The sequence below is a fragment of the Cucurbita pepo genome, chromosome 16 (genome assembly GCF_057944985.1).
Source record: "Cucurbita pepo subsp. pepo isolate OVF chromosome 16, ASM5794498v1, whole genome shotgun sequence".
In the NCBI taxonomy this organism is placed as follows: domain Eukaryota; kingdom Viridiplantae; phylum Streptophyta; class Magnoliopsida; order Cucurbitales; family Cucurbitaceae; genus Cucurbita; species Cucurbita pepo.
The window spans coordinates 12,707,340-12,734,586 of record NC_141813.1 but is presented as its reverse complement, the minus strand read 5'-3'; the positions used below and the strand labels follow the sequence as shown (position 1 = coordinate 12,734,586).

Below are 27,247 nucleotides of genomic sequence, written 5' to 3'. Positions count from 1 at the left end.
TTTACAAAACAATAAAATTAGGTTTAAAAAAACGTCACAATCCGACACAACCAAACCCATACTCCTAGTGTAACCCCTGATCAAAGTCAACTAATCGATGATAAAATTATAATTTTCGGAGTACAAAAGTTTTTTTTTTAATAATTTTAATATTTGTGATTGTCCCACCATTAGGAAACAAGCTAAAGTGGGTCACAATAAGACACTATTCAGGCATTTTAGGTGGCAGGTTAAAAAGAACATTGATTTTACCAAATGTTAAAACTTTATTTTTGGGGTTTGTGGGTTTACTGGGAAACATAGAAGGAATGGGGAAGTGGTTGAAGTTTGCTGCCTTAATGGCCTCTGCAAATCCACTTCTTTTCTTCTCTCTGTTTCTTTCTTATGGGTTTTAGGGTTTATATATAAAGATTTTATCTCCACTTACTCTGTTGGGGGACGCAGCTTCATGGGTCATCCACCAAATTCACCTCATTCTCATTCTACAGCCTCCGACCATGCCCTCACCTGCTCACCTGCAACAGACAGCCAAAATTAAAATACATTAAATCGCACGTTTAGTGCCTGAAATCTTATAACTATTTCTATTTGATCCTTAAACGTTAAAATGTGTACAATAGGTCGGTTGTATGACATCCATTTGTTTAGATTCGAATTGTTAAGAATTCAGTTCAACCTACGGGTTCAAGAAATAATGATCTTTCGAAGTATCTAAAACATATACTCTTAGTACATGTATCTGTAAACGGTAGGGTTTGTGTCTCTGTAGTCTAATTAGTCATTCTGAACATAGTCTAAAAAACAACATATATTTAATAACTAACATGTATTTAAGATTCTAATCATGAATTCCACGTGTCGTTAAACGACTGTCTATTAGCATATTATCAATATTTTAAATATAACACAATTGATTAAGATTATCTCGAGGATATATAACAAAATGGAATTAAATTAATTGTGAAAGAAAATGTACAAAACCAAATCAAACTATAATTGCTTCAGCCAATAGCTTACCAAACATATGGCTGTCATTGGCTCTAAATTGCTGAGGTCTTTTAAGAGGACAAAGCCATAGATGGTAGGCCGCAACACATTCTGGAACTCAGCTTTTTACTAAAAAGAACACTTGAGTAACATTCATAAGCCCTCTATAAATTTGACAAGGATGAATGTTAAAAGGACGATAAGAACTTTGAAGCATACGTGCAATGAAACGAGTTAATTACCTCATTGTTGCTCTATCACTCTACGTAATTTGGCTGTTGTTTCTTAGCAAACCATGCAATGCTTTGGAGGTTAAGATTCCTAATTCTTTTCCTGCAATTCTCATTTTCGGTGATTCTACTGTAGATACGGGGAATAACAACTTCATTCCTACCGTTTCCAAGGGCAATTACTTTCCATATGGTAAAGATTTTCCTGGCCATGTTGCTACGGGAAGGTTTAGTAATGGAAAACTCATGCCTGACATGATTGCCTCTAAATTGGAAATAAAGGAGCTTGTTCCTCCATTCTTAGATCCTAAATTATCAAACGATGATATGAAAACAGGAGTCAGTTTTGCATCTGCTGGCACAGGCTTCGACAATCTAACCACCGCTATTTCTAAAGTAATTCCGATGATAAAGCAAATTGATTTTTTCAAGAATTATACTCAAAGACTTGAAGGGATTGTAGGTATGGATGAAAGTAAAAGAATTATTGGCAATGCTTTGGTGGTCATTAGTGCAGGAACCAATGACCTAACCTTCAACTTCTACGACATTCCTATCAGACGGCTGCAATACAATATTAGTGGTTATCAAGATTTTATACAAAGCAAAGTACAAAGCTTGATCGAGGTAAATTTTATACCACATGCACCTCATTAATCTTAATCAATATTTGATATAAGGTTAAATTATTTTTTTAAAAAAATATTGAACTTTGCCTTTTATTTAAAAAATACTTCTACTCTTTTAAAAAGTACCCTAAAAAGTTAGATCACACTTCTAATTAACTTTGTTTTAGGAAATTTACCATCTTGGATGTCGTAATATTGTGGTCGCTGGACTCCCTCCAATTGGTTGTCTTCCCATTCAACGGACCCTATCATTTAAAGATCCTCAAAATCGAAAATGTGTAGAAGATCAAAATTCAGATTCAGAAGCCTATAATCAAAAGCTTTCAGAATTGTTGAAAAATTTAGAGGCTCAACTCTCCGAAAGCACAATTTTGTATGCTGACATTTACACCCCACTCATGGACATGATCAATAATCCTGACAAATATGGTAAGCCTGCAAATATTTAGGAGAAATCAAGTTATAAAAAAAAATCAATTTAATTAACCTGAAATTTGTTTGGGCATTTTATCGAACAGGTTTTGAGCAGACAAACAAAGGTTGTTGTGGAACTGGATTGGCTGAAGCAGGACCTCTATGTAATGCATTAACCCCAACGTGCGAAAATCGATCAAAATTTATGTTTTGGGATAGCTTTCATCCGACTGAAACAACCTATAACTTCATTACTGAGTCACTTTTCAAGCAATTTTTCGATCACTTGAATCAAAATTGATGGGTTTTCAACCGAGTTCTAGTTCTATGGTCCTTTCCATAATATTTCTTTTAAGTTGTTCACAGATAGAATAATTGAGAATAATTGAATGATTGATAAATCATTTGGAAGTTAGAAGACGATTTAAAAAACTTAATGAGAATTTATCTTCCCAATAATATTTCTTTTAAGTTGTTCGGAAAGAGAATAACCGAATAATTGATAAACCATTTTAGAATAACTGAATGATTAATGAATCATTTAGAAGTTAAAAGAGTTACTTAACGAATTTAATAGACTTACCTAAAAAAATTTAATGAAACATTTGAACGTAACTTTAAAAATAAAACTAAGTTTTAAAATAAAATTGAAGTTTTTCAAGACACGAAACCATAAATGGTCGGCAATTATATATTCAGTGTACGGTATATATTGGTCCAAGTCCACTATTAGCAGATATTGTCCTTTTTGAGTTTTTCCTTTCGGACTTTTCTTTAAGGTTTTTAAAATACATGAGAGTTCCAGGCCCTTATAAAGAATGTTTCATTCTCCTCCCCAACTGATGTTAGATCTCACAAAGTAACTCATCCTTTTAGTAAGAAATTTCTTCACCATCATCTCCCTATAAATTCATGCACCAACTTGGCAAAGATGAATATCGAAGGACGATAAGAATTTTGAAGAGTACCTGTAACAGCACGAGCTAATGCTCTATCTGACTGTTATTTCTTAGAAAATCCAGCAGTACTTTGGAGGTTAACACTTTTCATTCTTTTTCTGCGATTCTCATTTGGTATGAATCCACAGTAGATACCAGGAATAATTACCTTCCATACTGCAAAGATTTCCTTGGCCATAAGGCCGTTTGGAAGGTTCAGTAGTAGAAAAGTACTTCAATCTAAAAAATAGTTGAACTTTCAAAATTGAATCAAATATTCTAATAAATCAACTACTCATTATTTTAAATAAACACTTCTTATTTATCAACTCTATATTAAAATGGATAGGAAATTTACCAACTTGGATGTCAATATTGTGGTGGTTGGCCTTTCTCCAGTTGGTTGTCTTCCCATTTAAGAATCCTCTAAATTGAAAAGGCATAGAAGAGTATATCAATATTATAATTTAATCAATGTAGATGAAATAAAAATAAATAGAAAAACAACAACTTTGAATAACTAAATTAAACATTTATAAAAAATAAAATAAAAAAAAAAAAAAACAGATGCTAAATTTAAAATTTATTGAGATACTGCCAACTAAATTTGAACCATTAAAAATGCGATGGATTAAAATAATAAGGAAACCAAAGTATATGAATGTAAAAATGATATTTTAGCCGAAATTGTTTTAGGTGGTGGGGTTGGGGCACGTGGGCTTGTGAGGTTTTGGTTTTCAGAGCCCTCTAATTGATGGGATGGTTGTTAAGATCACAGACCGCTGGTATGGACCTTCTGATCCAAACGTACCATATGTCCCATTCTCGCTTCACTGACACCCCCACTTCTCAAACCGTGTGGTGTTTATTACAGTTTCAACACTCTGACACATCCCAAATTATGTATAAAAAAAATCTTTGTTAGAAAAGAAAGAAAAAAGAACGTACTAATTCATTTAGGTACGTCCAGTTTTTTCGCCCAAAATAAACCAGAGACAAACTCTGTTGATAGCAAGCCATAACAGCTTGTTTGCACCATGAAAGGGTGTCCCACCAAGACAGAAGCCAGGAAATCAAACATGTTGTCAGGCAAGGTCAAGGACAAAGAAAAAGCATCCACAACAGTTTCCCAATATCTAGCAACAAATAGACAGTGAGCAAAAAGGTGTCCAAGGATTCTCTAAGATTGCAGCACACGAATTACAGTAGGAAGAGGATAGGTTGAGATATGGCATTCTCCTTTGTAAACGGTCAGTCGTGTTTATAGCTCCAAAAGAAAGATTTTAATCTTCTGTAGATAGGAATCATTCCAAAGTACCAAGTAAATGTTGTTTTGGCGCCTACGATTACCTTGTTAAGAGATTTAATACTAAAGACATTGGAAGAATCAAGAAGCCAAGACCATAATAGTCATTTAAATTCCTAAATTTGATGGAAAAAAAAAAAAAAAAGAGATGAGATAAAATGGTCGACTTTAGTTATTTCCAAATCATTAAAATTCCGACTAAGGTTCAAATCCCATGCAGCAGTAGATGGAATCTAAACTTCTGCTACTGTACTATTAGACAGAAGAAAGGCAAAAAAGACGAGGAAATGCCGTATCAATGTCTCCACAACTAAGCCAAGAATCATGCCAAAAAATAAATACACCGACCATTACCAGACAGCGGTGAGCACAAGAGGCAACCAAATCCAAAGTAGTGCATATAATAGGCCAGGGAGATGTGTTAGAACCCCTCTGAATGAGCGGGGCCATACACAAGCTCTCTCAGTATCATAATATTTTGCATTAATAAGTTTACGTCACATAGCATTTCCTTCATTTAAAAATATCCAATTCCATTTTGCCAAAATAACCAAATGCCAATGACGAAAGTTTCCGATGCCGATATAAAGTAATGAATGATTACTGTCAATATATCGCACACAAATAATTAAACTTCACTCATGTACATTATTATCTCTAAAGATGGTCATTCCAAGTCTAACTATAAAGCCTTCTCATCAGCCTAAGACTTTTTGAACCCACATATCAAATAATGTCTGATGGCAACAAATGATTCTCAAACCATACTCCGTTGGTCAAGAAAAGTAGACCTTTTTGTCTTTAAGTAATCTTCCAAATACAGTGGAATGTGCAAAATGGGCAGTACACTAGAATAAAGTTTTGTCCATTATCTGATGTAAAGCTTTTTTCTAAACAATGCATACGGCCAAAAATTATGCACGAAATCTTTTCTGGACCATTAAAGCAGCAAAATCTTTCAGTAGGTAAGCGGTGAGATATTTTGTTGACCCTTAACAATGAGTGGTATTTGCAGATCAACCTACCATGTCCTTGTAACCACCCTCTGTTATGGACTATATTATTTTAGAAGTGTGCTTCGTATTTACGGACATCAAGTTATAGGGGATAAGCATCAATGGTGAGATACCTTAGATTAAATGCTTCACGATGGTGTTCTATCTCTAAATTGTTTTTATATTTCTCTCTTCAGGATATCTGTTTAAAATGTGATGCCTTCACAATTCCAATGTTTCTATGTTTTTCTTTGATCTCTCCCTAATGAAGCTTGTGTCATTGAAATTCCTGTGCAGGTCAGAAATCATCCTTAAAGCGATGGCCCACATTGCAGGCCGAGCTCAAGTCTTCTTCCTTACGGCACTTGGGCCTTGAGCACAAGTTTGGATTTAAGCCTACGAGTAGAAACATCTAACACAGTTTATTTGGACATTCTTGCACGTGGGAAAAACTTGGGATATATGGGAAAGGGTGAGTTGTGAGAGCTGGCTGAGGGTTTTGGTTGAGAGAAAGTAGAGGATAGATGGTTTCTAAGGAAGTGAGGTTTTTATTGACAACGTACATGCCTGATGTTTTGCTAATTATAATTTTCATGGTTATAGCATAATCTACAGGCAACCAAGATGTATCCTAATTAATTTATTCACTACTTTCAAGAATTTCTAATATTTCTAATAGATCCCTAAACTTTCATTTTTATGTCTAATTGGCCCTGGCAAACTCACATTTTAGAAAGTTAATTGATCTACTAGACATTGATTTAAACTTTATGTTTAATGAAATCCAAAACTTTCAATATTCAACTATAATGGAATATCATTGACATCTTAATTTTAGACAACTATATATAGTGCCTCTTTCATTCGAGTAATATGGGCAAGGCCCTAACTTTCCTTTTGGGCCGGCTAGAAGGCCCATTTCATTAACTTCCCACAATTATGACCCCCTAATGGACACTAATTCCCAATTAGCCTCATTTACCAGTTGCTGTTCCTGTCATGGTTGTTGTCGTCATAATTGTCGCATCTGTAACACCAGAAAATCCTCATCTGCATTAATTAAAGGAAGAAATTCTAGCATAGCTACCTGCTGCCTCAACCGTCTAGATGTTCAAATATTGAAACTTCCTAACGTATAGACTTAAATTGTTGTTTTGTTTGTGTCATATTTACTTTGTAATCATATCAAAACTAGAAGTTACAATTCCATGCAACCGATGATCATCTTATGATAGTACTTGTTTTTGCTTCATCAAACTTCCATGATCACCCAAATTGGAAACTCTAATGCTTTAATGTAACAGTCGAGGCCACCTCTAGTAGATATTGTTCGCTTTGACCCGTTACGTATCATCGTTAGCCTCACGGTTTTAAAACGTGTCTGCTAGGGAGAGGTTTTCACACCCTTTTAAGAAATGTTTCGTTCTCCTCTCCAACCGATGTGGGATCTCACAATCCACTCTCCTTAGGGACCTAGCGTCCTCGCTGGAACACCGACCGGTGTTTGGCTCTGATACCATTTGTAACAGCTCAAGCCCACCGCTAGCAGATATTGTCCTCTTTGGGTTTTCCCTTTCGGGCTTCCCCTCAAAGTTTTTAAAACGCGTATGCTAGGGAGAGGTTTCCACACCCTTATAAGAAATGTTTCCTTCTCCTCTCCAACCGATGTGAGGTCTCACATTTAATCTCTGGATTTTGTTTTCTATAAATAAATTAAAAGAATAGTTTATAAGTGACATTCACTTAGCAACTGATATAAATGCATAAACTTTGACAAAAAGAGTTCAAAGAAAACCTGGCTATGGCACCGGCTAACTTCATTGCTCTTGCAGTGCACATGATTTGGTTGCCTCTTAGCAGAGCATGCAATGCTGTAGAGCCTAAAACTTCTCGAGTTTTTCCTGCCATTCTCATATTTGGTGATTCTACAGTTGATCCCGGTAATAACAACTACATTCCCACCTTGTTCAAAGCTAATTACAATCCATATGGCAGAGATTTCCCCGGCCATATAGCCACAGGAAGGTTCTCCAATGGGAAACTCATTCCTGACATTCTGGCATCAACATTAGGGATAAAGGAACTTGTTCCAGCATTTCTGGACCCCATGCTATCTGATGGTGACCTGAGAACCGGAGTCAGTTTTGGGTCAGCAGGGTCAGGTTATGATGATCTTACAGCTAGTAGATCAAGAGTCATTCCAATGCTAAAGCAGATCGATCTTTTCAAGAATTACATTCAAAGACTTGAAAGAATTGTGGGAGAAGAGAAGGCTAAAAGGATTCTCAATGGTGCTTTGGTTATTGTAAGTGCAGGATCTAATGACTTCATTCTTAATTTCTATGACATTCCCAGCAGGTCATTGGAGTTCAATATCAGTGGTTACCAAGCCTTTGTGCAGAACAGACTACAAAGTCTTATCCAGGTAATCTAACCGAGGCAAGTTTTAAGGGTAACTATATATGTGATTGCACAAAATTTTGTTAGTTTATAATCTCTGACAAAATTCAATTGCAAACCATACATTGCATTACCAGGGCAAACCTAAAGTTAACATTTCAATTTAAGCACTTATCATGCCCATTTGTTATTCATCATTTCTTCATCTTTCTAAATTCTTCTTGGAGAAAATGTGACTTCACACCAATAAATTTTAGTTTCTACTAATTTTTTAAGGTAGACCTATAATCAGTAGACTTCACATCTTTCTTCACTATAATTAGAACAAACAACCAATATAAACAATGAAAAATCACACTTAAGGGTTAAAAAGTGCAGTAAGCTTATGGGTTAAAAATCACACTTTAGTTTGAAAACACAGACTAAATGGCTATCGGATCCAAACTTAAGGGTTAAAAAGTGCAGTGAACTTTTGTTCCATTTTACCCATGTGAAAGGAACAAAACAGGTAGTAGACTTCAAATATTAGACTAAGCCAAAAAGTACATAGGAGTTTCCAGTGGTTGTGTAGCTAAGCAGCTAAGAATTTTATTGTGAAAATGGATAGGGATTGTATCAGCTTGGATGTCGCACCATCTTTGTAGTAGGGCTTCCTCCAATTGGTTGCCTACCTATTCAAGAAACTGTAGCATTCCAGGATCCTAAAAATCGAAAATGCCTGGAAAATCAAAACTCAGATTCCCAAATTTACAATCACAAGCTCACTACGTTACTGCATGGTTTACAATCACTACTGCCTGGAAGCAAAATTCACCACGTTGACATTTACAATCCAATGATCGACATGATCAATCATCCAAAAAGATGTGGTAAGCCATGGAATTAGGTTATCTGTCCTAAAATTTCGGTTAATCATTATTATTGGTAAGCTTCACCTGGTTTTGTTTGACGCAATTCATCAAACAGGTTTCGTCCAAACGACAAAAGGGTGCTGTGGGACCGGTTTGGCGGAAACAGGACCCCTGTGTAATCCAGAGACACCAACGTGCGAGGATCCTAAGAAATACTTGTTTTGGGATAGCGTTCATCCTACAGAATCAGCCTACTATTTCATTGCCGACTCCATTCTCAAGCATCTCGGCTTCAATCAGATTCGGAATTGATCTTCATCCTAAGCCGTTTATGTAAAGAGTTCAAACTTTCCCCCATTGAAATCGAAACATGCTGTTCGATATTTGCTATGCCTTATGGAAATAATATTGTTCCGATTCATAAGCAGTACCAAATACAATGAATATTTGTAAAAAGAACAGTTCGAGATTACTTATCGTGAAGTAAATGGAGAATTCTTCGACAGAACGAGTAGCTCGTTTGCTTGATCGCAAATATCCATCCGCTCCATCACCCTCCAATTTCGGCGAAAAGAGTTCTTCCACACTCCATTTCTCTGCTATCGATCTGCAGTTCAGGTGAAACCGAAATGCGCGGGAGATGCCGTAACCTTTCTGCTATATATATATTATATATATATATATATATATATATATATATATTTTTTTTTTTTTTTTTTTAATTAATTTTTTAGTTTAAATCCCATTTAATCACGTATGAATTTTTTGGTAAAAAAGAAAAATAAATTATTTTTCTACAGTATTGTGTATTTAGAAATAACACTAGTAAAATAATAATTTTTTTATTTAAAAAAATAATTGAGTTGGCTTGAGCTAATCACAATGTTGTTGGCTGCTTGTAAAAATAACACTAGTAACTTAGTAAACATAAAATTTTATTCCTTCGATCCGACTCATTCCACGTTGAAATACTCGAGCCCGTTTTTGAATTCCAACCTCACTCAAGTATTTATGGATACCACCATAAGCTACTAGAATGCCCCTAATAATATTAAACTAGGACTCACGACATGATTTTGCTGAGAGCATGAATACTGCATGCATCATCTTTGTTAGACATAAAGGATGCAAAGAGCGTGGAATACATCTAAAAACACTGTTTCAATAACCCCGGTACTTATTTTGCAAGCCATTTGAGTGGTTATTTATAATGATTGTGTAAAAATACAATCGGTGTATACGGGCAAAAGGGTACAATGTGAGATCTCACATCGGTTGGAAGGGGGAATGAAACATTCCTTATAATGGTATGCAAACCTCTTCCTAGTAGACGCGTTTTAAAATCGTGAAACTACAGATGATATTGGAGTTAGACATCGAGTCACGTGCCATAACGAATCTAAGCCAAAGGGGGCGGACTGTGATCACATGTTAGTTAGAGGGGGAAAACAAAGTATTTATAGACAGTGTGCTAGCGAGGACACTAGCCCATAAAGGGGTGGATGTGAGATTCAGGGGAAAGCATTCCTGAGTGGTGTGCAAGTGAGACCTCCAGGGGTGGATTGAGATCTCATACTCTGGCTAATTCCAAACCATTTAAAATTGAAATTAAAAAAAAGAAAATTTGAGGTTTGGCGGGTCGGGCACGGGTTAGAGGACCCAAAACCAAGTTCGAGCGGGATTGGAACTGAATTGCGATGTATATTGTCGGAATTTATTCGATCGGCGCCACTGTTACTCTACTTCCAAACGCTTAAATAGGTTTACCACTAGCCACACCAACTCGATTCTGCTCCAACTTCCAACTTAATTCAGGAAAACGATTGCTGATTGACTCAATTTGTGTAGCGGATCATTGCATTCGCGTCTCGTCAACTTCGTTCGAGGAGTTTCAATGGCGTCCAAGTTCGGTCTGGCCGGGGGGTTGCCGGAGCGGCGAGTTCGACCGATATGGGACGCTATAGATTCGAGGCAGTACAAGAATGCTCTCAAAGCTATAACAACGTTGCTTGCCAAATATCCGAATGCGCCTTACGTCCTGGTAACGAAATACAACCCTTCTCTTTCTGCTGCCGATTAGGATTCTGTGTGATTTTGGCTTCTTTGTACCTTATCGATGATTCTTGCTGGTGTTTGGCATTTCTTGATAGTGATTAGCGTATTCATCGCAATTTGCATGCGGTTTTCTCCTTTTGCCTCCATTTCTGTCTGTTACTAGCATTGTGGAGAATACGTTAGTTGGATTATAGGAAGCTCCTTATTTCTACACTTTCCACTTCCACAATACGAGAAATGAAAAGGAAAGCACTCTGATAACATTTTAGGTTGCTTAGATGTTCATTATTTTGTTAATTGTGCTTTTCTTGATGAAGTTCTTTAAGCATGCAGGCTACCTTGATATTACTTTTTATAAGTTATTCTAAATCGGTCGGTGCATTAACAATTCAGAATGCGTGGATGAATGTATGATTATCGAGTAGGTCTGAAGGTAATGAATCAACTTAAATTTTTTTCAGGCACTTAAAGCGTTGGTTTTGGAAAGAATGGGGAAGCCGGAGGAAGCCTTATCTGTCTGTTTAAGTGCCAAAGAGGTACTGTTTTCGAATGATTCTTTCTTGACGGACGATCTTACTCTGAGCACGTTACAAAGTGTTTTCCAGCGACTTGACCACAGTTAGTAGAATTCACCTAATTCAGTTGATGTATATCCATGTTCATGTTCTTCATTGTGAGTTATCTTATTGTTCTACGTGCAATCAGTGGACTTTGCAACTAGCTGTTATGAATATGCGTGTGGAAAATTTCCAAACCACCTTGATCTGATGATGGGGCTTTTCAACTGCTATGTCCGCGAGAATTTGTTTGTTAAACAGCAGCAGGTTTTTGTCCCACACTTGCCACCTTTCCCGAACCCCAAAATTTATTTGTACGTTGGTTTCTGTCGATATCATTTTTACTGATGCTCCTTGAATGACTAGAATGCACCTTTTTCATTTTATTAATTTTATTATATTTTTAAAGTCCTTATTCCTTTTCCTTCTCTTCCTCACAGACAGCCATCAAGATGTATAAACTTGCAGGTGAAGAAAGATTTTTGCTCTGGGCGGTTTGTAGCATCCAATTGCAGGTTCGAATGGCTGAACAGTACTTCTAGCATTTACTTTCATAATTAAGAGAATAGTAAATGCATTTAAAAAAGAAGAAAAGAAAAAGAAAAAGAAAATAGAGTGCAGAAAAGCAGAGAGCACAAATGGATGATGGACAAATTTACGAACAGATTGTGGAGATATGTTGTAGGGCTAAATATGAAAGATTTTGAATTTTTCTACAATTATGTAGCTGTTGAGTATGTGATCAGACTGTTGGATGTTATTCCTACAGAGGGAAAAAACGAACTAGAAGTCCATCTTCATATTAAGTGGGGTCGTAGACTTGAACCCACAATCCACATGCTTTACATGGAACATTTTCCTGGGAAATTGATTAAAACTTTAGTTTCTTGGACGCTGGAACTCCCAGGTTAATTCACATATTAGTATTCTACTGATTCCTTCGTCAAAGGCCTAATGAATGTCGAGTGTGCAGACTCTTGAAACATTGGTACTCTGTTACATTCAAATCTTGTCATAGTTCAAACATATGAGGTATTAACTGCAGTATCAAAGTGTTCATTCCTTGTTTCAGACTATATAATCTTCTATGTAACTAAGAGAGAATGGGCTTCGTTTCTAGTTTGAGTTTACTAGATCGTTCAACAGTTACTATAATATTGTGATTAAACATGATTGTTCGCTTGAGTATGTGAAGTTGAATCTTAAATCTTGATTAAGGCATTCATAAACAAGTTGCTTATGCTGCAGTTACTGAAATTTTTACAGGTGCATTATAGTGATGGTGGGGAAAAGCTGTTGTTATTAGCTGAGGGCTTACTCAAAAAGCATATTGCCTCCCATAGCTTACATGAACCTGAAGGTGCAATCTTTCTTCTTCTTCCAATTTTTCCCCATTGTTGTTGTTGTAATGCTTATAACCAGTACGGAAGGTTCTTCCTTACAATCAAAAGTAATTAACATCGATATTAATGCTCATCTATCCATGTAGCTATTATGGTCTACATTTCAATATTGGAACAACAAGCCAAGTATGGAGATGCTTTGGAAGTTCTTACTGGGAAACTGGGATCATTATTAACAGTTGAAGTTGATAGACTTCGCATACAGGTATTTTCTAAACCTTTTTTCAACAACATTAAACAGCAAGATTATATGATAACAACATAATGCAATGAAAAAAAAAATAATGGACTTTCTCCATCCCACTTATTCAATTCAAAGATTTCCTATTTTCATGATTTCAGAAGTTTGTAACAGTTAACTGAATCAGTTATAGTATGGTGGACTGTCGCAGACAAGGGTCTTAACTGGTTGTTTTCACTTCCACAGAAAGTGTTTTACTTGATTATAAGTTCTATTCAGTTTAGTTAGCAATACAACTTTTTGTTTGACGTGATAACTCACTTCAAAGAAACTGACTGTGGATGATTTTTCTTAGTCTAGGAATATTCACTACAATAGTCGGAGTTTGGTTTTTTGTAGTCCATCCCTTATATTCAGTTCTAGAAGATGGTTATGAAGAAACATGTGGAACAAATTTTGATTTGTTTTCCCTTCCCTTTTGTGTGTGCGTGTGTGTATGTGTACGTATTGATCTTGGTTTTGAATGGAGAGTAAGGTATGTGAAGTGAATGCAGCTCACCCACCACCACATTGTCATTTTCCCGTTATTCATTCAAGAAAAAGAGCATGTAGTTTTTTGTTTTATCAATTTCAAACCCATTATTATCTTAAGATTATCAATCTATATTAGCAGGAATTCATTAAGTAATGAGCTCATTTGTATTAGTGCACTCTTTGGCTTCAAGTTGACAGGGGAGGCTTCTTGCTCGGGCAGGTGATTTTGCTGACGCTGCCAATATATTCCAGAAAATTTTGGAGTTACGGTATGCTTCCAAATCAATGACATATCTTGATCAAACCAAATAATGGAAATACATGGTGATGTTCATAGATCCCAAAAATGGAGTATTTTTGTGTTTTCGCCCTTTGTTATTGTCTGAACTTAAAATATTGCTCGGTTTAGTCTGATTTAATATGATAATCTAAATATTTGATGATGATAGTTTGTACATATCAAAAGTGGGTTCTTCACGTGTTTCTCCCCTTTTATTTTTGTCTTGATTATTGCATGTTTAGTTTTTACATGTCCCAACTGTAGAGCGGTGATGTTATCTAATCTTGTTAATGATCTGATCTTAATATACTACTGAATTTTATCCAAGTACGAACGATTATTTTGCGTATCATTTGTTATTCAATTACTTATCAGAACCATTTTTGCATTTGCTTGTCCCTTAATATTATTCCTTTCCCTCTGCATTTGCTTATTGCTTCATGCCTACTTGTGATACTGACCATTATAACATTTGAAACCTCATGCTAAATTCTGAGTCAACACCTCCCAGTCCCAACCAGCATCATACTTTTGTATGTACCTGTGTGAATGTCTTCTGTTGGTTTGCTACCATACTGCAGTTACATTTATCATCCATAATGATTATTCTTTCTTTCTGTTTGGCAGCCCTGATGATTGGGAGTGTTTCCTACATTATCTAGGCTGTCTGCTGGAGGATGATAGTTACTGGTGCACTGAGGAGAATGTTGATCCAATTCATCCACCAAAAAAGGTGCTTTGCAAGATTTCACCTTTGTCGGACGAATTGGTACATATCTACTCTCTGAAGTTCTCTGCTTATTATATTGATGTTGCTTTCAGAATAGTCAGCTCTACCTTCTTTCTGATTGATTTATCAAATTGAACATGCAGTTTGATTCTCGTATATCAGATGCATCAGCTGTTGTACAAAAACTACAAGAAGATAGTCAGAACAAACTTTTAAGGGGTCTATTCTTTGCAAATCTTGAAATTGAAAGGAGAAAGCACATGCATGGCAAGGGTAATGACGAAAAGTTGTTGGGGGCTCTTACCGATTATTGGGTCAGGTACATTTTGCATTTTGACGTCCAGACTTCAAATTTCAAATTCTATCTTCTTTTTTTTCTCTTTTTTATTTATTAGGTTGTCCAACTTGGGTACATCAACGCTCTCTTGATTGGGACTGCTTTTTGTTGACACTTATTTTAGATCTTTTTAAGATGCAAAGAATTTAATATCATCTACATTCTTATATACTGCAACTGATGTTATAATTCTAATTTGGACGTCCTCTGTCCAATTCACCCTCTAGGCTAGAGGACATGTTGACTCCTTGACCTCGAGGCTGTTCTTTTGACTGCTTGCTTAATGAAGTCTTTGTTTAAAAAAAAAAAAAAGAAAAAAAAAACTGCTTTTGTTGGAACGATATCAATAACTTTAATGAAAATTACTGTTTTTATGTTTCATGAGAGAAATGCTAGCCAGCATAGGGATTGTGAAATTTCAACCACTCGATCGAAGTTAGATTGGTTGGCTATCATGAGGTTATAGGAATTTTTTTAGGGGGTAAGAAACTGACTTTTATTGAGATACCAAGCTCGTAACTACAAAAGGCCTAGTGATGGGCCCACAAAAAAGTTAAATGAGGTTATAGGACTCTGTTTTATTTCATCCATGAATGATATCATGTTTTTTATTTCTGTACAAATGATACTTTCTATCCTGATTACAGATTTGGTCACCTAGCCTGCTTTGCTTCTGATGTTGAAATGTTCGTTGAGGTGTTAGCTCCTGATAAGAAGACTGAATTACTCGAGAATTTAAAGAAAATCACTCCTTCAGCATCTATCATCACAACTAAGGCCCTTGGGCAGTCGATGACGCTTTTAAGACTTCAAGTTCTGTGTGGAAATATGTTCCATCGGTCAGACTCTGGTGTGTCCTTTGATTTGATTTCATTCTGTCGATTCTTGTAATCTCTGTGAGCTGCATTTACATGGCACTAGGAGCTACTCTAGAAAAAGATAATTCCTAGAAAATTTGAGAGATGGTGTTAGCTTTAATTTATCTAAATTATCATGACATTTGTCCAATGAATTTGAAGTATTTTTGGGGGTAGTAGATTGTCGAATACACTTGGAGATCTGGTACTGTCACATAACTTGTTTCTGATGCAAACTTTATCATGGAGTTATATTTTATATCATGAAAATTGACATATTATGCTGTTTATCCCCAGAACTTGAGCATTGTGCAGTACAGATGGCAGAGATCTACTGTAAAAACCTCCCACTTTCAAAAGATTTAGATCCTCAAGAAAGTATGCACGGGGAAGAGATTTTATCACTGATATGCAATCTGCTGGTTGAGGTTTGTTTATATGTTCATGATAGATCAGTTACTTGATTATTTAGTGCTACTGTGTGTACTGTATCGTTAACAATTATGATAATGTAGCAAATTCACTTGTTCTATGCTGATGATATATATTGGTTTTACAATGGTGTAGCTCTTTTGGCGTACACAAAATTTTGGCTACATTATAGAGGCTATTCTGGTGTTGGAGTGGGGCTTGACCATCGGAAGGTTAGATATTCTTATCATTTGAATCTACAACTAAAGCCTCATACACACGTACATACATACGTATATATGTGACCACAATGAAGTTTTCCATGAGAGGCAACGAGTCCAATCATTCTGTGAAGATTTAAATGTGCATTTACCTTTGCCATTGATATGTCCTCCTAATAAGTATCATGCAATATTATACCTGTATTTATGTTCTTCTAAAACTGATAAGCCATCCATCAAAATATTTTTTGTCCATTAAAATAACTGTTAGCAAGAAATCTAGAGGGCATATTTTTTTATTATTTTTTATTTTTAGTAACATGAGAGGGCATAAGGAAGGAAAGGATTCATTTGGAAGTCATACTATCCCTACCCCATGGGTAGTAATTACCATTGCAAACACTAAGATAATGATTATGCATTCTTGCTGGCTCTCTCTCTCTCACTCTCTCACACACACTCACACATTATGAGCAGATGTGTAGACTGTTTCCAGTTCTCTTATCTAACTGTAAATCTAATTCTCTTTTTTGTCAGATATGCTTACCACTACAAGATTTTATTGCTGCACTTGTATTCCTATTTAGGGGCCTTTCCAATGGCTTATGAATGGTTAGTACCACATTTATTAACAAGTTATAATCATATGATCAATGCTTTAAAGGGCTTCGAAGGCTTATGCCTTGAGGCTCAACTCGACCGCACAAATTTAGGGTTCACAAGATGTTTTCAATTAAAAATTGAGGCTTATGCCTCATCTGCCTCACCTCTTCAAGAAGAAAAACCTTGATTTAAAACATTGCATATGGTAATTTAGTGCTTTCTTTGTCTCTGCTTTATATACATTTCTTCTTTGTTTAGCTATGCTAGTTAGAGAGTTGACTGTATTTCTTCTTCTAGGTATAAATGTTTAGATGTAAAGAATATCCTGGTGGAAACTGCTACCCACCACATTTTACCCCAGATGTTGGTATCTCCTCTTTGGGTAGATCTAAGTAATCTTTTAAAGGACTACTTGAAGTTTATGGATGACCACTTGAGAGAGTCGGCTGAACATTCATTTCTTGCATATCGCCATAGAAATTATTCAAAAGTAAGTAAAACTATTAGCTTTGTGGATATTATATTGCGAAATTTGGCAAGCTAGACCTTCAACTTTTCTCAATTAGTATTTACTCAAGTACAATGCTCTCTGTGTTTTGCATGCTTGAGAATGCATTTGTTTTTCCATGTATTCGGTGTTTTTCTATATTTTCTTAGAGCTATATGCTATTTTTGTGCGTTTTCAACCTCCTCTTGTGCAGATACAGGAATTTTTCACCAATAGTACATTTAATAATATGAGGTGGTTTATTAGATAGAATCTACTACGATCATCTGTTTTGACATTCACTCGATCCCCACGTTTGTGAAATAAAATTCATTCGAACTGATTTTTCTTTTGGAACTTTGCTGTTGTGTCATGCCCGTTTCCACATAGTACAAAATATAAATATCGACTGTATAATTGTTTGATGATCCACCCATATATATAAATGTATTGAGAAATTAGTCAAGATGGCGTAAAATAGTCTAGATACTTCGAATATTTAGATGATTTACCATTTTATAGTTTTACTACAGGCTTCATAGATTGAAAGAAACAAGTTCTTTGAAGATCCATTTGGACAGTTAATTCACGTGTGATCAGGAGTAATTTTTCTTTGAAGATCCATTGGAGCAAGAATCATTTGTTTGATTTCTTTTTTACAATTATGTGATCACCATAGGAATTTGTCCTCTGAACTCTTCTATTTTTTCCCCTTTTTTAGTTAACCCGTCCCTTGTAAAAAAATTAATGACATCTTTTTAAGCAATTAAAATATATGATCTGCCTTGGCTTCGTCTAGCATCAGTGTCTGTTATGTAAAGCTCTCACTCTATTGTTCTTCAGGTTGTTGAATTTGTTCAATTTAAAGAACGATTGCAAAACTCCAGTCAGTATCTAGTTGCAAAAGTTGAAGAATCTATTTTACGATTAAAGCAACATGCACATAGCATTGAAGAAGAGGAGGTACTTCTTACATAAGTTGTGTCATCTTATATATAAAATTCATTTGGCCTTAATGTGTTTGAGGCAGACTGATTCAATATTTCTTCTTTCTTTTAGGCTGTTCTTGAGAACCTGAAATCTGGAATTCGCTTGGTTGAGCTTTCTAATGAGATCCCTTCTAAACCTCTGACATTCAATGAAGATTTTCAGTCACGTCCGTGGTGGACTCCAACATCAGAAAAAAATTATCTTTTAGGTTGGTATTCTTTTATCTTTTCTTTGAGTTAAGTTTAAACTTAACTCAAATGAGCATTATCGTTTAGTTTTGCCCCATTGAAAATCACACGGTGCGTAATTTGATCGTAAATTTCTGGGGATAAGTTCATGGGTAAATTTGTGTGCTCCAGGAATAATGGTCTGTTTGCTATTTTAATCTGAAATTTTCCTAATGAAATTGTTTCTTTTACCAAAAAAATAATTAATAAATAAATAATACTGTAATCTGATTACCGGTACCATTCAAAGAGAAGCAACAGAATATCCCGTTTGGCTTGAATATTTATATTCTTTTTTAATGTCAGAATTTGTAGAAGTCTTGTCAGATAAGCAATCCCATGTTCTCTTATTTGTCCGATCTTTTTTTTTTTTCGTCTTTCATTTCTGATAACATCAGAATCTTGTAAACAATTTCATGAACTATGGTGATGGGTATTATTTGTTCTCAGGTCCTCATGAAGAAATTTCCTATCGTGCGAGAGAGAACTTGGTAAGGAACCCTCAACTTGTGTTCTTCGGGCCTTTTGGTTACTTTCTTACCCCCCCCCCCCCCCCCCCCCCCCACCAATCCTTGTTCTAACTCACTAACTTTTAAGAATATGTGAAACTAACAAAAATGGTGCTGTTATATTTTCATTTTTTTAGTTGTTTCCCGAATTTCCTTTTGAATGAATATATCCGTCACTTTTTCTCACTTCTGTAAAATGTGGTACTAACGTAGAGCCAAGATCTGGAAGCTGGTGTTAGGAGAAATATTGAGAGGAGATCTCTTCTTCCTCGCATGCTTTTCCTTTCTGTTCGGAGTGTTTCTACGTCAATCAAGGAAAACTTTGAGATTAATGGTTCTCTATCTGATCCTAAAATCTCCACGGAGCTAAAAAATTTGCTCGAGCGCTATGCAAAAATGTTGGGATCTACTTTCGAGAATGCAGTTGATCTGGTTACGGGGGTTTCTGATGGAATAAGTTCTTATAAGGTATGTTCTGTTTGTCCTAAACTTAAGAATTTAATGTTGAACTGGTTATATATGTTTTTGTTTGTCTTGTATCATGTCTTGAGCTACAAAGCCTGCTTTGTGTATACAATCAGCGTTATCAATGAAAACGGTGTCTTGTCTGCAAATATTCATATGTGACACTTGGCTTTTGATTGCTCGTCTTGTTAATGTCTGATGGTCTTTAGAATTATGTAAGTTTGAGCATGTGACCGATATTATCTTTTCAATGTTGTGGGAGGAAAGTTCGAAGTAAAATTGTCTGCTCAATATCAGGTTCGAAGTCTTCACTAGGTTTAGATGCATTAACTCTTAAAATATGCATCTTGACATGGACAGATTTATGCTTTTTATCTCTTAAAATATGCATCTTCACTTTAGGTTTAGGATCTTGCTGTCAGTACGTCATAGTGACTCAGTTATCCATCTAGCAATTTTGTTATAATCATCATCTTGAGAATATTTTTTTGCAGGATTTTGGCACCAATTTGGTTGAATGGTTTAATTTTGCTGTGTTTCTAAATGCATGGAACTTGAGTTCTGGTGGATGTCGGTCTCGCACCTGGCATATTGTCGATTCTCTTCTGGAAAAGTACATTTTGGAGGGTGTTGCATCCTTGGAGTCCACAATATTCACTCCTTACGAGAATATGCGCACGCTCGTGCAGGTGGTATCAGAGCCATTAGCTTGGCATGGCCTTATACTCCAGGCATGCGTTCGATCTTCTCTTCCATCTGGTAAAAGGAAGAAGAAAACAGGATCAGCTGAGCTATCCTCTTCTCCTCTATATCTTGCACTACGGGATTCAACACAATCTCTGTGTAGTACTCTAGAGGCGTTGCTGAAGTGGTTAATCGTCAATCAATCAGATGATGGTAAATTAGAAGCCATACTTTCGTCTATGCAAAACGATGGAAATAATGATGGACCTGGGCAAGTATTTCAGATTCTCGAAACTTCAACGTCGTCCATGGACAGTACAGAACTTGGTCATTGGATTACTGGAGCATTTAAGTGTTGGAATACTGTAAAGGTCGCAAGAAAGCTAGTTACTGGGAAGCATGTAGTTTTAAATGAGTTTATAAAAAATTGTGAATCAAAATTCAAATCAGTTCAGAAATTGAAACAACAATTATCTCAAATCTGAAGGCCTGCTACATTCATTCCCCATTGATGCCACATCGCTTTGGTTTCATTCAGCCAGCCAAAATTCATCTCCGGAAGAATATTGAGTTTTGAGTTGAGTTCTGTTTTTCATTCGAGTCATTATACACCCAAGATTTTGCTCGGCAACAATGATGAGGCGGTGGTTGATCTCGAGAGGGGACTCTACAGTTCGATAGGCTGAAACCAAATAAACAACTTTTTCTTGCTTTATACTTGAGGGGAAGTTTTAGATTGATAGTTTTTAGTACGATTTTGAGTTTCAAGCTCAAGTTCTGTAAGATCCAATTTGTCGTGGGTTTTGGCTTCAGCCCGTAGGAGTATGGTCACACACTGTTGGAAGAATCTACCTTACGAATTTTGTATGAAGGAAAATTGCAAATGACAGAGCCAAGGTTAATTGAGATCCGAATTTGTATTCTAGTCTATAATAGTGTAATATGTCTCTGGAACAAACACGTCCATCCAATCCAATATAATGATGACGACTATCATATTTGGCATCATACATGATGATTGTTGTACTTCCGAACGTCCAACTACCGCCAACTAACCCAACCATGCAACCTCAGGGGGTGTGTGAGTCCACCTAGTGGATCCACAGTTGCATATGTAGGTCTACTATACATCTAATTTGTCCAATTGCATGTGTGGGTCTACTATACATCTAATTTGTCCAAACGGGAGGCCACCTAAGAAACTATGGTTTTAAATGATAGGTCCCTAATCACAATTATTGAACCTTCAAACATCCGACCACAGCCAACTAGACAGACCATGCAAGCCCAGGGGGTGTACTAGATGGGGTGTGCTAGCCCATCTAGTGGATCCATACTTGCACGTGCACACATCTAATTTGTCCGAACTGGAGACCATCTAAAAAACTATCCGAAGGCGGCTTCAAAATTTTTTTTTAAGTACTTTGAAAGTGATTCCAAACAAACTAATAAAAATAATCCATGAAAAAAAAAGCATTAAAACTACATTGTAATTAACAGAGATATTAGTGAGTTAAACGGAATCTACAAAACTCGGGTGGCTTTAATCCGCCCACCTATATCAGGCAACAAATTTCAAGCAACGAGTATCATTATGTATATTCTGGCAACGACATGAACAAAATCGTACTCCACACCTTATGCACGTGTAGCTAGCAGCAAAACCACAAACCGTGCAGAAATGCCGGCGGGAGGTAGAGCTTGGAGGTCCAACGGCTGCCTTTAAGTACGATGGAACATGTGGAGGCAAAGACTCCAAACTTGCCTGTTTTTTTTTGTGTGCACATATTGTAGCTCAACATTAAAACAAACTTTTTATTGTAATCTGATAACGACCAAGAAGTAGAAGATGTTTCATCCTAACCTCGTGCAGAAGCTCCATAAAAGTTTTGGGAGCCTTCTTAGCTTCAAGTGCTTTTGCCTGCCTAGTTTTGCGCTTGGTGCCTTTTGATTGCCGCTTCTGTATGTATGCTGTGCTTGGGAGGCCAAAAAGGGGAAAATATTAGTGACACTATACTCCAAACAACACTCGAGGGTATAGAAAAATATAATTTCCATTCACTAGATCAATGCAAGTATATTATAGACGCAAGAAAACAGAATTTAAGTGGACAGGTTCAATTATTCCTTGGAAGTTTATTTTATTTAAGTGATTTTTCTATAGGGAACTAAACCCATTGAAACACAAAAGAGCACAAAATGGAGGTCCAGAAGGAAATGATGTATTAACCCACTTTGAAGCCTATGGAGCCAACAACAACAACAAAGAAAAAAAAAGAAAAAAAAAAAAAGAAGAAGAAGAAAGAAGAAAGAAGAAAGAAAGAAAGAAAGGGACAAGAGTTCCAAATAAATGGAAATGAGTTCATCAGGATGATACCAAGAAAATGATGAAATCTCAAATCTCTTAAAATCGCGACACTTCCCACTGGAAATCCTATGGCTTTATTCCTTCGGCTTTATTCCTTCCCAAAGTCGACGACAATTAGCCCAAACCAGCTTGGCTCTTCACCAAAATAAGCAACTATGCAACAGCTGCCTTCGTGATATTGTCCTAGAATTTTGAGAAAGACACCAACTCAAACACACTCCCGTTCCACATTTATAAGCTTCTCACCGCTTAGAAAAACATGATCTTGGTCTTTTCAGCACCACTCGTACACAAAAGCCACCAGTTCAGACTAATAAGAAAACCGGTTATCAGCAGAACTTGTCCAAAACTTAAGAGAATCATATCACCAGTCTTTTAAATTACTTCTCCACCTATCCTCTTGCTAATTAGATCGGCAAGAATTTGTAGGAAGGAAGTAAGTTGACCCAACCACCAAATTCTAGTTCGGAGAACTGCATTATTCAATGCAGATTCCAACCCTCTCCATTATCGTCCCAACAGTCAGGAATTGTCAGATCCCTAGAAAAATCCACATGAATGAGCCTAGAATATCTCACCCTCGGTGACTGATAAGTAATTCAAGTACCATTGCAAGTACTAGGACAATTAACGAGTACTAAAATTCCAAAGGAAAAGCAATATCTGAATTTCGTTAATGGCCATCTACCAATACATAACAGAAATATAGCCATTCTAAAGATGGAGAAAATGAAAATTTCTCGAGCATACACTACAGTTTAAAGCCTAAGCAATATCTGGAATTATAAATAACAAGAATCGAACTACCAAAAGCAATGCCACTCGGGAGTGAAGAAAGCGGTCACTGACCTTGCTGACTTACTTTCACATTGAATTAAGTGATGGAATCATGTAAATAAGCAGTACAGAAAGGAATGAGAAAATATTAGATGCCTAAAATTAGATAGATGTAATTGAAGAAAACGCTCTACTAGAAAAATAAATGCCAAGGCGAAAGATATATGAATGAATAACATCATATTAACCTTGTTCGTCATCATCGAGAGAGGCATCGTCGTCGTCAATGTTTTCGATCAATTCCAGTCCAGCGTTGTCATTTTCCAACGCCTCGAGACGAGCAAGGGCAGCCTGGAGGAGAAGAACATCCAACACTAAAACTTAGATTGTAGCTATAGAGTCCAGGCTTCTACTAATCAATTATACCACAAATAACTCACAACGATGAAGCAAAATCTAGTTCGACAAACCTGGGAACGATTGTCGCTGCTCGCTAGGGCAGCAACCATCTTAGGAGCAACCTTCCGAGTGCGACTCGACATGCGTCGGAATGAATTTGTAGCATCATCATCCATTTCTACCTACAAACGCACACTCAGATCCTTGTATAAGAAAACGAAGTGATTGAAATTTAGAGAGCGCGATGAAACAGGTGAAGAATTCACATCAGAACTAATACAGTTCAAAATCGCATTGGACGAGTTGTAGTAAGAAAAAACCCTAGGTTTCGCATGATCCTTAATTCCAGCCCTACGAAATTGGTTAAAAGCACTGTTTCGAATGACGGTATCAACTCGATCGTAATGTACACTGTGACAACGAATCAGAAATGAGCGAAAGAGAGAGAGAGTTCCAAACCCTACCACCCGGAGAAGAAGAGGAAAGGCGTAATGCGAGTCGATGGACTTCCGGTGGATGTTCACCGTTCTCAACACCGGCGACAGTCGTTACTTATGCAGGAATTTTACGCCGACGACATTCCGAGAACCAAATCCACCGTGGAGTTAACAGGCGAACACTAACACTGATTACCGCTCTTATTATATTTTTGGCTATTTATACTAAAAATATATTGGTGACTTTAATTTTCTGTTTCGAATAAAAATCATAGAAAAAATAATAATAATAAATTTTTATTAGGCAAATTACTATTATACGTTAAAAATATATTTATAAATTTTACTTTAAAAAATAATCAAATTATTATTATTATTTCAATTATTTTTAATTAAAAATGGTCAGTATATTAAAATTATATATAAATTTACCTTGAAACTACTATTATTGATTTTTTTTATTTAATTAAATAATAAAAAATTAAAACCATTTAAACATTTTTATTATAACAAGTAAATAAAAACATAAACAATTAACTACTTAAAACAAGGTCCGGGAAAAAAGTCGAGGCTCCGCAGGCCCAGGCCCAGGCCCATCAACTGGGAAGCGTGTAATGGGCCCACCACGACCCATTAATAGGGAGGGCCCATCAAAATATGAAGGGTACAATGGGTAAATCGATTCCATATTTAATTAATAATTATAATAATATGAAATTACAAATTTAATCTTTTAAATTAATTTATAAAAGTGTTTATTACGTCATAAACTTTTAATTTTATATTCAATAAATTAGAATGATTCAATTTTTTAAGCACATAATTCGTTAAGTAGATTATTTAATTTATTTATTTTTATTGGATATGTTTAAAAAATTGAAGAACTAAGTTTTAATTTAATTTATAAAATAAAAATAAAAAATTATATTATTAAATGTTATCAAACAAAAAATTGCTTTTATTACTTTCTTTATATGTTTAATATTGTAATTGTTAATGTTATCCAATTGACTTAACTTTTCAAAACATATTTCATTGAATTAATAATTGACAAAACTATAATAAAATAAATTAAAATAATGTATTAAATACTTCATTTCTATTTAAATTATTAAAAATATATTAATATAACTAATTCTCCATTAATTAATTATTCATTAAAATTAATTCAAGAAAACTTTGGGGTGCTATAATTCAATGTAAATCTTTGTCTATTTTTAATAAAACAGTTAATTATTTAATTAAAATTACTCGTGAAATTTAAAATCAATTAATTTATATTCATGATGTTAATATTTTTTAAAAATAATTCGACAGATATAATTTATTATTCATAATTAATTTTCATTTAGTCGATATTTCAACATTATCTAACATTTCTATTTATCCTTCTCCATTCCACTCCTCTCCATCCGACCGTACACGTGTCCTCTAATGGCATGAATTAAATCTTTTTGTAAAAATTTTTTCACCGTATATTTTTTACAGCCATGGAAAAGAAAGATAAAAAAAAAATACCTGTAAAAAAACCGAGCTGGAAAAAGCAAGAAGAAGCCATGAAACTCAGGATAGATAGCGCCGGCAAGCGGCGGCGGAAATGAACATTCCGGCGGTGTTTCATTCGACGGCGCTATCCCTCCTGAGCTTGACGGATTCTCCCGTGCTACTGCCGGGTGCCGGAGCACCATGTCGGCGGGCGAGGGGAAACCCGGAAAGCCATGGAAGAAAAGGAGCAAAGAGAGGCATTTTTATAAGAAGAAAAACAAATAATTTTAGGCAGTTAGTTAAATCAATTGAATTAATAATAATTAAAAAAGAAATAAATATTAAATACGCTTGCCGACTACGATCTTGAGGAATGTGGGCCGTTGGAGTTGGGGAGATTGGATGGTGGCCGTCGGATGGAAGGAAAATATATAAATTAATATATTTATTAAGGGAATAAACTTTATGGCGGGTCAAAGGACTTTATGGGCACCAAATTTCAATTGAATGCTCTTCACTAACCCAACATTAATGCGTTAATGGAGAGTTACGCTTTTTGGAATCTGATTAATTAGTCAAAATTATCATCATTACTTAATAATCTTTACATTAATTATACTTACTCAACCAATAATATTAAATATTACATACCCTTTAGAGAAACATTTTGCACGAGATCTTAGTTCGAGAGAGTAAAAAAACATGTCTTATAAATGTGTAAAAAAACAATCATACGTAACACGCCAAAATTGACGTAACAAAATGAACAATAGAACTTGTAATGTTACAAATGGTATCAGATCCAGACATCGAGCAGTGTGCCAACAAAAAACGCTGGCCCCCAAAGAGGTGGATTATAAGATCCCACATCTGTTAGAGTGGAAACCTCTCTAATAATTGCATTTTTAAATCGTGAGACTAACAACAATACGTAACGAACCAAAATTGATAATATCTATTAGCAGTGAACTTGTAATGTTACAAATGGTATTTAGATCCAAACACCGAGCAATGTGCCAACAAAAAACGTAGGCCTCCAAAGAAGTGGATTATGAGATCCCACGTCGGTTAGAGAGTGAAAACCTCTCTAATATTCACATTTTTAAACTATGAGACTAACAACGAACCAAAACTGATAATATCTATTAAAAGTGAACATGTAATGTTACTAATGGTATTAGATCCAAACACTGAGCATTGTGCCAACAAAAAACACTGACCCTCAAGGGGGATCACATCGGTTGAAGAGTGGAAACCTCTCTAATAATTGCATTTTTAAATCGTGAGGCTAACGACGATACGTAACGAACCAAAACTAATAATATCTTTTAGCAGTGAACTTGTAATATTACAAATGGTATTAGATCCAGACACCGAGCATTGTGCCAACAAAGAACACTAACTCCAAGGGGGTGGATTATGAGATCCCACATCAGTTGAAGAGTGGAAACCTCTCTACTAATTGCATTTTTAAACCGTGAGGCTAACGATGATATGTAA

General features: G+C 35.7%; 4 protein-coding genes and 1 long non-coding RNA gene across 10 annotated transcripts; 3 read left to right on the top strand and 2 right to left on the bottom strand.

The window, feature by feature from the left end:
• Positions 1–130: 130 nt before the first annotated feature.
• On the bottom strand, positions 131–7,435 carry LOC111776905 (uncharacterized). Of its 2 annotated transcripts, XR_015412182.1 has the most exons (7): positions 7,295–7,435; positions 3,557–3,624; positions 3,229–3,375; positions 2,023–2,281; positions 1,230–1,781; positions 1,018–1,151; positions 131–515 (listed from the first exon to the last, which is right to left on the bottom strand). It is a non-coding gene; the product is annotated as an uncharacterized LOC111776905 (long non-coding RNA). The 2 variants fall into 2 exon arrangements; XR_015412181.1 differs by having other exon boundaries at positions 1,018–1,781.
• Positions 1,212–3,234, top strand: LOC111777060 (GDSL esterase/lipase At2g30310-like). Its single transcript, XM_087118690.1, has 3 exons — positions 1,212–1,844; positions 2,014–2,275; positions 2,365–3,234. The coding sequence occupies exons 1-3, from the start codon at positions 1,212–1,214 to the stop codon at positions 2,559–2,561; spliced, it is 1,092 nt and encodes a 363-aa protein (XP_086974816.1). The 3' UTR covers positions 2,562–3,234.
• LOC111776904 (GDSL esterase/lipase At1g06990-like) lies at positions 7,301–9,177 on the top strand. Its single transcript, XM_023656312.2, has 3 exons — positions 7,301–7,924; positions 8,507–8,768; positions 8,866–9,177. Exons 1-3 carry the CDS (start codon positions 7,301–7,303, stop codon positions 9,060–9,062), a joined length of 1,083 nt encoding a protein of 360 aa, XP_023512080.2. The 3' UTR covers positions 9,063–9,177.
• Positions 9,178–10,467: 1,290 nt separating this feature from the next.
• Positions 10,468–21,189, top strand: LOC111777557 (N-terminal acetyltransferase B complex auxiliary subunit NAA25). 2 transcript variants are annotated; one of them, XM_023657211.2, is made up of 19 exons: positions 10,468–10,791; positions 11,267–11,423; positions 11,511–11,629; positions 11,803–11,877; positions 12,629–12,722; positions 12,852–12,970; positions 13,679–13,749; positions 14,388–14,529; positions 14,634–14,809; positions 15,475–15,677; positions 15,982–16,112; positions 16,252–16,328; positions 16,854–16,928; positions 17,217–17,409; positions 18,250–18,369; positions 18,466–18,604; positions 19,074–19,114; positions 19,346–19,600; positions 20,092–21,189. In XM_023657211.2, the coding sequence occupies exons 1-19, from the start codon at positions 10,645–10,647 to the stop codon at positions 20,764–20,766; spliced, it is 3,009 nt and encodes a 1,002-aa protein (XP_023512979.2). In that variant the 5' UTR covers positions 10,468–10,644; the 3' UTR covers positions 20,767–21,189. The 2 variants fall into 2 exon arrangements, with proteins under 2 accessions (XP_023512979.2, XP_023512980.2); XM_023657212.2 differs by lacking the exons at positions 10,468–10,791; positions 11,267–11,423 and having other exon boundaries at positions 11,535–11,676.
• A 488-nt stretch (positions 21,190–21,677) lies between these two features.
• SEF (HIT-type Zinc finger family protein) lies at positions 21,678–24,468 on the bottom strand. 4 transcript variants are annotated; one of them, XM_087118575.1, is made up of 6 exons: positions 24,290–24,468; positions 23,897–24,020; positions 23,675–23,777; positions 22,146–22,252; positions 21,816–22,046; positions 21,678–21,765 (listed from the first exon to the last, which is right to left on the bottom strand). In XM_087118575.1, the coding sequence occupies exons 2-5, from the start codon at positions 23,999–24,001 to the stop codon at positions 21,843–21,845; spliced, it is 519 nt and encodes a 172-aa protein (XP_086974701.1). In that variant the 5' UTR covers positions 24,002–24,020; positions 24,290–24,468; the 3' UTR covers positions 21,678–21,765; positions 21,816–21,842. The 4 variants fall into 4 exon arrangements, with proteins under 4 accessions (XP_086974701.1, XP_086974702.1, XP_023512986.2 ...); XM_087118576.1 differs by having other exon boundaries at positions 21,678–22,046; positions 23,897–24,028; XM_023657218.2 differs by having other exon boundaries at positions 21,678–22,046.
• Positions 24,469–27,247: the final 2,779 nt, after the last annotated feature.

Excerpts from the sequence above, each read along its gene's own strand:
- LOC111777060 (XM_087118690.1), top strand. The coding sequence starts at position 1,212 with ATGAAACGAGTTAATTACCTCATTGTTGCTCTATCACTCTACGTAATT. Across the intron at positions 1,845-2,013 it reads AAGTACAAAGCTTGATCGAG|GAAATTTACCATCTTGGATG; the intron begins GTAAATTTTATA and ends ACTTTGTTTTAG. Across the intron at positions 2,276-2,364 it reads CAATAATCCTGACAAATATG|GTTTTGAGCAGACAAACAAA; the intron begins GTAAGCCTGCAA and ends TTTATCGAACAG.
- LOC111776904 (XM_023656312.2), top strand. The coding sequence starts at position 7,301 with ATGGCACCGGCTAACTTCATTGCTCTTGCAGTGCACATGATTTGGTTG. Across the intron at positions 7,925-8,506 it reads GACTACAAAGTCTTATCCAG|GGATTGTATCAGCTTGGATG; the intron begins GTAATCTAACCG and ends GAAAATGGATAG. Across the intron at positions 8,769-8,865 it reads CAATCATCCAAAAAGATGTG|GTTTCGTCCAAACGACAAAA; the intron begins GTAAGCCATGGA and ends TTCATCAAACAG.
- LOC111777557 (XM_023657211.2), top strand. The coding sequence starts at position 10,645 with ATGGCGTCCAAGTTCGGTCTGGCCGGGGGGTTGCCGGAGCGGCGAGTT. Across the intron at positions 11,878-12,628 it reads TTTGTAGCATCCAATTGCAG|GTGCATTATAGTGATGGTGG; the intron begins GTTCGAATGGCT and ends AAATTTTTACAG. Across the intron at positions 17,410-18,249 it reads GCCATAGAAATTATTCAAAA|GTTGTTGAATTTGTTCAATT; the intron begins GTAAGTAAAACT and ends ATTGTTCTTCAG.
- SEF (XM_087118576.1), bottom strand. The coding sequence starts at position 24,001 with ATGGATGATGATGCTACAAATTCATTCCGACGCATGTCGAGTCGCACT. Across the intron at positions 23,778-23,896 it reads GCAGCGACAATCGTTCCCAG|GCTGCCCTTGCTCGTCTCGA; the intron begins GTTTGTCGAACT and ends CTTCTCCTCCAG. Across the intron at positions 22,047-22,145 it reads TTATGGAGCTTCTGCACGAG|GCAAGTTTGGAGTCTTTGCC; the intron begins GTTAGGATGAAA and ends AAAAAAAAACAG.